This window comes from Schistosoma haematobium, chromosome 2, assembly GCF_000699445.3.
Source record: "Schistosoma haematobium chromosome 2, whole genome shotgun sequence".
NCBI classification, from domain to species: domain Eukaryota; kingdom Metazoa; phylum Platyhelminthes; class Trematoda; order Strigeidida; family Schistosomatidae; genus Schistosoma; species Schistosoma haematobium.
In genome coordinates this window covers 44,032,576-44,043,099 of record NC_067197.1, presented here as the reverse complement: position 1 = coordinate 44,043,099, position 10,524 = coordinate 44,032,576, and the positions used below count along the sequence as shown (strand labels likewise).

General features: G+C 34.5%; 1 protein-coding gene across 2 annotated transcripts in view; it reads right to left on the bottom strand.

The window, feature by feature from the left end:
* Window positions 1–1,209: 1,209 nt before the first annotated feature.
* Window positions 1,210–10,524, bottom strand: part of MS3_00007047 (uncharacterized protein) — a 68,446-nt gene continuing 59,131 nt past the window's right edge. Inside the window, exons 17-18 of one of the 2 annotated variants that reach the window (XM_051215303.1) lie at window positions 8,114–8,158; window positions 1,210–4,576 (exon numbers count right to left, since the gene is read on the bottom strand). In XM_051215303.1, the coding sequence (XP_051068511.1) occupies window positions 4,368–4,576; window positions 8,114–8,158 (254 nt within the window). In that variant the 3' untranslated portion in view covers window positions 1,210–4,367. Of the gene's footprint in view, window positions 8,159–10,524 lie in introns of both variants that reach the window. The other variant, XM_051215304.1, reaches the window with a different exon arrangement.

Genomic DNA, 10,524 nt, shown 5'->3' with positions numbered 1-10,524 from the left:
CCTGTCGTGGCCTTTACTAATATAATGTTCAGCGCTACTAAAGAACATATTGACTGGATTTTCGTTGTTGCAGTCTTTTCAGTGCCAATCATTTGCATAAACGTCCTATAATACCAAACCCTACTAATCTACTCAAACAAACGGAGGTTAGTAGACGATGGTGCTAAATTATCTGTTTGTGGAACTTAAGTTTCTGGTCGCAGGTTATGTCTCGTCACGATTAAACATATGATATATTTCTGTCGGGGAAGGTACACGCCATTTTTACAGGCATGATCTATAAACCACAACATTACTTTGTTTACTGCGTGATTCCAAAGTAGAGTTGTTAAATAGATTTAATCAACGAAAGTAAAAGACAGTACATTAGTGCAGATATCTCAGAGCGTAAGTCACTAGGTTTATGTTTTAGTATTACACTGAGTGCAGTTTAAAAAATATGTCTCCAAAGTGGCATCGCGTCCACATGGCACACCAGATTCAGGAAAGTCGTATAGCGAAGCAGGCTGGAAAGTAGAGAAGTATATTAGTTATAGATAAAGCAGTGGGTAGTGAAATAAAGTTATGTTATGTCAGCATAGTGCACGTGAGAGTAGAGGGCTGATGAAAAGTAGACAAGAAGGAACTGACATCAACTTGGTGCCAATGTTTTTTGTACTATCTCAATCGGTTTATTGGTTACAGGGGGTCGTATTCATGAAGCCAATAAGCAAGAACTATATTACATATAAAGTAAATTGTTTGTAGAGTTTGAAGAAGAGAATCATATTGGATCAAAGCCGTCTTTTCCATAGGGGTTTTAGTCCTAAGACATGGCTTGGGGAACTGTAGTCGGTGAGCGAGCTGGTCTTAAGTATTCTACGGGCGGAATCTTGTTGTATTCCCTTCACAAGAAGGATATCGGAAGGGCGTACGTTGGAAAATAAGAGTATTCAACGACATGTTTTACATAAACCTGGTAAAGAATGATTTTAGATTCATTTTGAAGGAAGTTACCAAGAAAAGAGCTAAGCAATTTCCGCAATTGAGATGGTTTGGAGGAGTTAGGTTCAGGGAAGTTAAGACTGTGAGTAATTTACTACTAGATTGGCTACTGATGTGAATTTGGGCAGTATGTTCTCGTTAGATGTTAGTTCCATTTTAGAAGACATGTATCTAACCCTCAGTGTTTATACCAGTTAATTATCTTGACGAGTTTATGTTGTTTTGTCTGCATAGTAATACGCACATCGCAAGTGTCAGTTCTGCATATGACGTTTGAGTCATCAGAATAAAGGTAGGTTTAATCTGTGTTAAAGCCCTTGCATATATTGTTGATTTGGATTGTAAATAGCAATGCACTCAAGACACTATCCTGCACAACACCACTGGTTATTGACCGCGAGGTCGATGTAGCAGAGTTGATTTCGGTTATTTGGTGTCTGTTCTTGAGAAAAGATTTAATTCATTGCAATAGTGGGTTTGTTTTTCTAACTGACTTAAGTCTGTTGATTATTTCGTTACGAATTACCTTACCAAAAGGCATCTTAATATCGAAATACAGTATAACCGTTATTTTTTATCACGTTTGCGAGTAACCTCGTGAAAGAAGTTTATCAGGAATATATTGCTGGACGTTATCTTAAAGAAGCCGTTTTGTGACTAGTCTATTAGATCTTGTCTAAGTAGGTGGTCAGATAGTTCATCTTGCATCACTTTTTTCCATTATATAACCGATCTCAACGTCAAACAGATACGGGATGGGTACCTTGAGCCTTGCAAAACACGACCAGAACAACCATCATCTACACACTAAATCTAAATTACATGACCATTTGTATATCTGTAAGCGCCACGACTAGATTAGACCTGTCAAAAGCGAATTCGAGAATATGATAGTTTTGGGATTTATCCGGTCGTTAAAAAGCCCATGACAACCTTCATTTCACATGGTCGCTTGAAAAGACAGCAATGAATTCAACCAACTGGTGATTATCAGCGACTTAATACGAGAACCATCTAAGGTCGTTACCCGTTGCCATACATCCATGACATCACAACTAACCTAAAACGTCAGACTGTTTTATCTAAAATTGACTTGCTTAGGCAGGTAATTAGATTGCAATGTTTTAAGGAGACACTTGCGAAACAACTGTCATCATTCCGTACAGACTGTATACATTTTCGTACACTCCCGGTTCAAGAAATACTGTGCAAAACCTTCGAAGATTCATCGATGAGGTGTTTATCAGTCTTAACTCCATGCACACATATTTCGAATACTGCTTAACCACGTTCTGACGGAGAATCTCAACTCCAGCATCCGGACCTTGTTTTTAAAGGACACAAAAATATAGCATCACTGAAATCATTCAGGAATATCAGATCGAAACAGTATTCTAGATCTTTCTGGGTAATACTGTCGACGTCCATGGTATTCACACTCTACAATTTAAGTTGTGGACATTCTAGGTTATTCATAACCGGCAAAAGTAAAGTAATAACGCACTTATTACGACCCGTTGTTTTTAACGACGGTTAATCTTGATTTGGGCGTCTCTCACAAGACTCCACTGACTAACTTCGTAGAAGCGCTAAATTCGCCAACTTGGATGACATCATGAAAGTATTTTACAGAGTTAAGAAATGTTTCGCAAAATCCTTTTCACATCTGCTTCAATTTTTATACGTATTGTATTCTTGTTGGCGTTTTTTCTAACAAGACTTTTTTTCTACTAGATGAGGTCGCCAAATTCCATGCCCAACCTTCCTCTTTCTCTCGGGCTTAAGACCAGCAATAACTATAGAAGTGCTATAAATCGAGCTGATATTTAGTAAAAACACATTATAGTTATTTATTAGAATTTCATGCAATTTATTACAATAAAAAAAAGCTTATGCATATTATTGTCATATGAATTGGCGCCTAAATTGCAAAATAAACAACCATTCAATATACACACCTTCATATATATATGTATATCAAGAAAAAACAAAATAAATCAAGTTAATATCAACAATAATTTCCAGAAATGATTTAACCCCCCCCCAAATGGACAAAAATTAGTTTTATCTTTAACAAATTAGTAAAACAAGAACAAAAGATAAAAAACAAACAAACAAACAAGCCAAACTGAATAAAGGAAAAGGAAGCTGTTTATAATTAGATAAAATATAAATAGATGCAAGAATATTTCATTGAAATAAATAATTTTTTTACTTTCATCGAATTGTAACCATGGAAACAATAACAAGATTGTAAAATATATGACATAAGATTCAAGAAACACTTTATTTTATATCAATATACAACACTTACAAAATTAATTCTCTTTAAATATACAAGTAAAATATTAGAATAAGACAACAACAAAGAACACAATTACTTACAAAGACAGGTCACTAAGAAGAAGAAGAAACATAAACAAACAAACAAAAAAGAAACTATTTGAACTAATCAATATACAAACTTTCATAGTTTTATTCCTTTGCAATAACAAAAAAGAAAGGAACTCTATATTAAGATACTGCATCATAGAATCATATACTTTATAGATAAGGTCGAAAAAGTTTATATAATTGTATTTTAATATCATGGGAATTTTTCAGTGATTAACAACAACAACTTCAAATCAAACTGTATTGCGAAATCAGTCTCATCTACACACTGAAACACACATACATACATACACACAAAGTCGATTGATGAAAATAAGTGAAAACATTTTACGAAACAATCCATATTTGTCAAATAGATGAAATATATATATATAAGCACAATATACACTAATAAAGAGTTGGTGGAGATTTGTAACTCAGGTGGATGATTTTGATGGAGTTTTATTCTCTGAGCTGGATAGTTTAGTCGTGGAGCTTTCATTGTTCTTCTGAACGACAACATCATCAGCACAAACTTCAGATAAAAGTGCTGATGATGTCGTTCAGAAGAACAATGAAAGCTCCACGACTAAACTATCCAGCTCAGAGAACAAAACTCCATCAAAAACTAATAAAAAGTTCAATATAGATATATACGAATGAAATTCAAATGGCATAGTATTATTTATATTAGATAAAGTAACTGAAGTGATAAAAGATAGATATAAAGGAAAGGAGAGAAAAGAATAAAAACACCAAAGGTAGGTAAAGCACTTGATTCTTCAATAGTGTTATATATATACCTTAATACTGAAGAACATATTTACAATACATGGAAGATTACTTTTCTATTATATAAAAAGAAAAGATACAATTCAATGTTAAATCAAGAAGGATTAGTTCAGCTGAAAAGAGAACTCTTCTCGACTGAATGAATCTTTCTTATTGAATGTCTCTTTTCATAAATGGATATTGTATTCCATTTACAATTCCATGTCATCTTTTATAAATTAACGTACAATTGAATGTAATTGTTTATTATTATTATGATAATAAGAATTTGATTTTATACGTGGATGCCAAATAAATTTTTGTCCATTATTAACACGCATTTTAATACTGGCACCTTCAGCAATATGTAATGCTTCAATAACAGATTGCATTAAATTTTGTGCATTACCTACTAATGATTCAGTATTTTCTTGATCTTCTGTAGAACCTATGAAACGAAAAAGTGGAATAAAGAAGAAAAAGAAAGATTAGAAACAGTGATATGATTGAGATCATGAATCGATGAATGTTAGATCACCATGGGATACCTGGAAGCACTGAGCGGCCGTTTCGTTCTAATATGGGACTCTACAACAGTGTACATCCACGATCCAGCTTGTGGGTTTCAAACTCGGTGCTTCCAGTCTTCCGCGCGAACATTTAACCTCTGGACCACTGAGCTGGCTGGCATCCAAAGGTGTTAATGTCTAACCTCAACTAATCCATGAAATTGGGCGACCATTTTCTATTGTACTGAGGTAGATACTTATCTCTACCCGACATGGTTTAACTCCACTTGTCTCGGCTTCTCACTAGAACTCTGAGAATTCCCTGACGAAGCTAATCACTAATGAGCACATGGTAATTGACAGTATGGCGTTGTGGAGATTATTAAATTTTTGATTGAGATCATGAATCGATTGATGTTAGAACACTATAGGACGAAATGGCCGTCCAGTGTTTTCAGGTTTTCAAAAAACTTAATAATCTCCACAACCCTATACTGATAATTTGTGACATCATGATGTTTATCAGATAAATAAAATATTATTTGACTTATTCATCAAGTAAACATTTATATGATCGGCTTCAAGTCTTAATCTTAATGTAGGGGTTAGTGTAGTATCACTCGGTTACCTTAAACTAAAGGGTTATTCAAAAATGTGACTTGGTAGCTGACATTTAAATGGATCAATAATTGTTTTTATTCAGTAAAACATGAATAGGAGTTCCCTGACAGTGGCTGTATAAACATGGCTATGTGAGAGCATTTCGAGAGAGAACTGACTCTCCTGGAAAGTTTACTCGAATAAATATCGAAGTAATAATTCAAAGCTAACAATCATAGACAGATTCAAAGTAATTAAGAGAAATACATTTAAAATTCGCATTGTCTTAAGTAAAAGTAACTACAATGAACAGTCAATAAATTAGTAACCGATGTAAAGTTACCTAAATAATCGAATTTTATTTATGTTTATAATGTAACTACTATAGAGTAAACCTCGAAGAGACTGTTTTGAGTATCTCAATAAGAGGTTAAATAACAAAAAAAAAACATACAAACCACTGAAGTTTAGTGGTAACGATATTTAATACAAAATAGATAAATCTCAAGTTCGATTTAGTCAGAAAAATCATCAATATGTAATTGAGAAAACTGAATCAGAGAAACAGGCAACTGGCGATCTTTGATAATTATGAGAAAGGGTGAGTGTGCAGATTGTACTAATTTATAGTTGAATTCATGATGCCGCCTCAGTGTTTTAGAGATTAAGCGTTCGTGTGCGAGATCGAAGGTCTTGGGCTCGAATCCCACGAGGGAGGTCGTGGATGAGCACTGCTGAGGAGTCTCATACTAGAACGAAACGACCGTTCAGCCTTTCTATGGTGGTTTACCTGTAATCGACTCATGAATTCAACTATTAGATCTTTGATAAAACGAATTTGTGATGGCATTATAACAATAAAATCATCTTTACTGAATGAATTAATTGTTATGTGAAAAAAAGCTACACTGAAATTAGCCACACAAAGCTTTTTTATAGAAAAGATCAAAAATTTCGGCAAAGCAGAAAACGTAAAAAACTGTTCCACATAATTGGACAGGTGTAAAATTGTTGAAACGCTTGAAGTAGCAGAGAAATTTTAGTAAATATCAGAAATGATGCAAGGAGTCAACGAAGAACGTTAGATAAAGATTCTGTGCTTGTTTATACCCATCAGTAGGGTTTATTTACAATAATGAGGGAATGAATATCTTCAGTAAAAATTGGAACTTTTATTATTATTTAAACACAAACATTGGTGCAAGGAAGTACCAAATAAATATGCGCTGGGATACTGCCCAGGTGCCCGAATTGAAGCAGGTGATTTTTTAGAGGGCCACTTCTTGAAACATTGACCCAAAGGTCTAATCCACAAGGTAGCGAAGCAACGTTAGTAGATGCAGTCCTATGGTAGCCGGTCATCTGTTCCTTTAGGATCCTGGAACCTACGAGGACAATCGGTATGAAATCAAGGTTTTCCAACTCCCCTAGGTGGATTCACCAACGCGGTTAAAGCGACGGACATTTGCTTTTCATCTCGATTTCGTAAAAAAGAACATCCCCGCCGTGAGAACGACTTCTTTGGAAGTGGTTGTACGTACGTGGCTATATGAGAGCATTTAGAGAGGGAGAACTGACTCTCCCCACTTTCAGTTGTACCAGAGCATGTGTAGGCGACCACTACGCCCGACCACCTACTGCTACAGTTGGAGATATCACCATTGAGTAATTCATACCAAGACTGATCATCTGTATGACAGAGGTATTTACAATAAACTTCATAATATACTTGGTGTTAAGTGTTAAAATTGATTGAAAAATTATTGGACTAAAGTTCCTATATTTGTTTGTTATTATTAATGTATATCATTATTAAATTTGAAACATTTTCCATGCTAACACATTATCATGAACAATATGGATCACAAAAAAAGATCCAATTAACTATAATGATTCTTTTTTATTTCCATTTGGAACGTTAATCATTCAATGTATAACCAATAAATACATAGATTTAATAAATCTATATCGATATTTTAAGTATCCCACGCATTACACACATCAACCAAATAGGATATAAGCAAACAAGTAAAGAACTTCTAAAGGTAACATACATATAACTAGTATCAGAAGGGGTTTTATAGACATTATATTCATTCTAATGGTTGGGTTTATGAGTCAATCGAAGCCAGACCATCATAGAAAACCTGAAAGTGTGGTGTGGGTTACTTATATCCACATAAGTAGTATATAACGGTGGTCAGGCATGGGATGTATTTCAGTAGAAGATCGATAAGGAAAGAACAGGAACGGAACGTAATTGGTATGAAATGCATAAACAATGAAACCTAAGACAATGGACTGATATTTGCAAAAGGAACAGTCATGTTTGAGACGTTGGGTTGATACTTTGCAAATTAACTATTTACTATATGGTTTTCAGATTTAAATGAGATGCTCTGCAATTTCGTGTCAAATACATTCGATTGTCCCCACTCGTGTTCTTGTTCACTACAAAAGCACTGGACGGCCATTCCATCCTATCGTGGAACTTCTCAACAGTGCGCAGCCACGACTCCGATTTGCAAGATTCGAATCCAGGACCCATCAGTCTTGCGCGCGAGTGTTTAAACCACTAGACACTATACATATAACTGTTTGTTAGAAAACTAATTAGTCAAACCACATGCTTTAAGAAAAAAAAGGAAAAGAAAACTGTAGATAAGAATGAAACATCAAGATAGACAGCAAATAATAAGTCAAGCATGATCATAACATTCAAGCGAAATTTCTAACACAAACAACAATAATGATCGGTAGCAGAAAGATGAAAAGCATGAAACAATTAAATAACAAGTAGAACAATAAATTGCAATCAGCTGATTGGGATGCATGGAAACAAAAAACCAAAACACAGCATTGATAGATAATATTACCACAATCAAGTTCCGATTGTAATGGAGCTTCGAACCAGGAATCATCTTTAAGTGTATGTATAGAAGAATTAAAAATATAATGAACAACAACAAACTAAAGCAAAAAAAACAGATTTTATTCACATTCACTAATTTTCATAAGTAAATTAGAAATATTGCTGGCGTCTGCTAGGATCACCGGGTAAGTAATAGTGAGGTTAGATGCAGGGTATTAGGGAATGATGGTAAATCAGTTGATGAGGTTGTGAATGTTCATCGACTGAGATGGTTGGACCACGTGTTACGTATCCCTGAACATCGATTACCACGACGTGCAATGCTAACCGGTGTTGAAGATAGTTCGAAGAAAGTTAGGGGCGGTCAAACCAAAACGTGGCATCAGTGCTTGAAGTCACTAACTTCTAGTCTGAGCCATGTTGGTAGATGCAGACTACTTGGTTAGGGTCCACGTGACTATCGTAGTCAATGGTTGGAGACTCTTGGTGATATGGCTCAGAATCGATCACAATAGCGTCGATGTATACACTCTCTGTCTTCCCTTAAACTAAGAGATTAAAATCGCTTCATATCTTTCTTCCTACGAACTAATTCTTTTTCCTGTACTATAACCTTATTGCAATCTTTCTTTTATATATTACTACAACTGAATTAACTACTTTTATGAATCCGGTGTTCATCTTGTTGTGTTAATGATGTATGGCAACTTGGACCGATGCATATATGTGCCTGGTCCTACGTTGTAGCAGACTGACTGAAATTAGTTATATTAAGTTATCTTGGTTACGTAAGAGTGATCGACTTACTAATCTATCCAGTACAAACTAATACATTTATCTTTGAGTTATAATCTAGTTATGTGTTTCGTGTTGATACCATTCAGTCTCTCAGATTGAACTACATGGAGTTGGATTCGAACTAACCAGTTGAGTGTTACTATTTCGCTTTTGATAAATGTGATATAAAGAAAAATAGTGGGATGAAGAGTATGTCTGGTGTTGTAGTGCTCAGTGTCACAAATATAACCTATGGATGAAAGTAATCTCAGACAAGTCCATCACATACCTTAAACATTAATAAAGTGTCCATGAGATTTATTTAACCAAGATATATTACTAATGAGTAATCATTGTGTTAACGCTTAGTTTGATTGCTTATATTCCAATTAGATAAAAAAAAGCATGATAATTCAACGATAGGATCACAGGAAATAGACACCTTCAATGAATTATCATTTCTTGATAACTATTTAAATGAGAATTTCCTGCTTTCATATTTTAACAGTTTCTTGAACGCTAGACACTTTGACACTGGATAACAGAATTAGAAGTATCCATTAGATCATATTTCTCCATATCTAGTGACTAGATTCGAGAAGTAATTCTCGGAGTTCTAATGAGAAGCCGAGACCGGTGGAGCTAATCTTTGTCAGTTGTGAGCCAGTTACCCCCTGACCATATCTATATTTAACAGTTTGTTGATGGTTCTATTACACCGAATTTAAACTGGCAGCTTCAAGTGATTTAAAGCCATTATTATACACTACCATATATATCAAGAAGTCACGACAGAAATCTTGAATTTATTCGACTGGGAGTGAAGTGTTCAACTGAATCTGACGATGTTAGTGTGATTTCATAGATAATTAAACCATTACAATCTATGCACGATAGTGTAATTAACTACTTTGTAATGCTATGATTCTATTGGCCTCTTCATGAGTAAGTTCAAAAACATCCTACATTAATATCTTCCACATATATCTGTGTATATAGTGAAGGTGCAACAGTTATGAGGTATCCTCATAGCAATTACATTTCGATACCCCCTACATCCTTGTGTTTTAAACTGTTTAATTAGTTTGTAAAATATGGGAACAATGCACTAGATACACTATTTGCTCATCATTCTTGAACTATTCTGAACAAACTAAGTCGTTCTTCCAATCCTGTTGACATTTCTGTTGCCTTCTGTTTTCCTTTCCTTTCTTTTCTCTTTGTTTTCTTGTTCTTCTTCTTCTTTCAAAAAGAATTCTACTTCATATGCCTGATACATACTACTGATATCTGTCCATATAAGTAGCACACACTGCATATTACTATTAGAATATCACAAAGAAGGTCATACATAAAGTTGCTTAACCTTCTTCAATTTCTATTCAGTAATCAAACGTAACTTTTTGACATATATCCCCATATAAGACTAGAGTAACAAACTGTTCAAACCTAAATTTGACTACTTTATGGTTTATGTGTGATTGAACAGTATTTCCTAGCTCATGGAATTGAGACTAATCAGTTATTTAGCTGTATAAATTTACATTGTGTTAACCAAGTTACATTGATCAGCTTCAAACAAGTCATGGAGTTCGGTGAATATATGCATGAAATCGCATTCGCACAATGAGACATAAT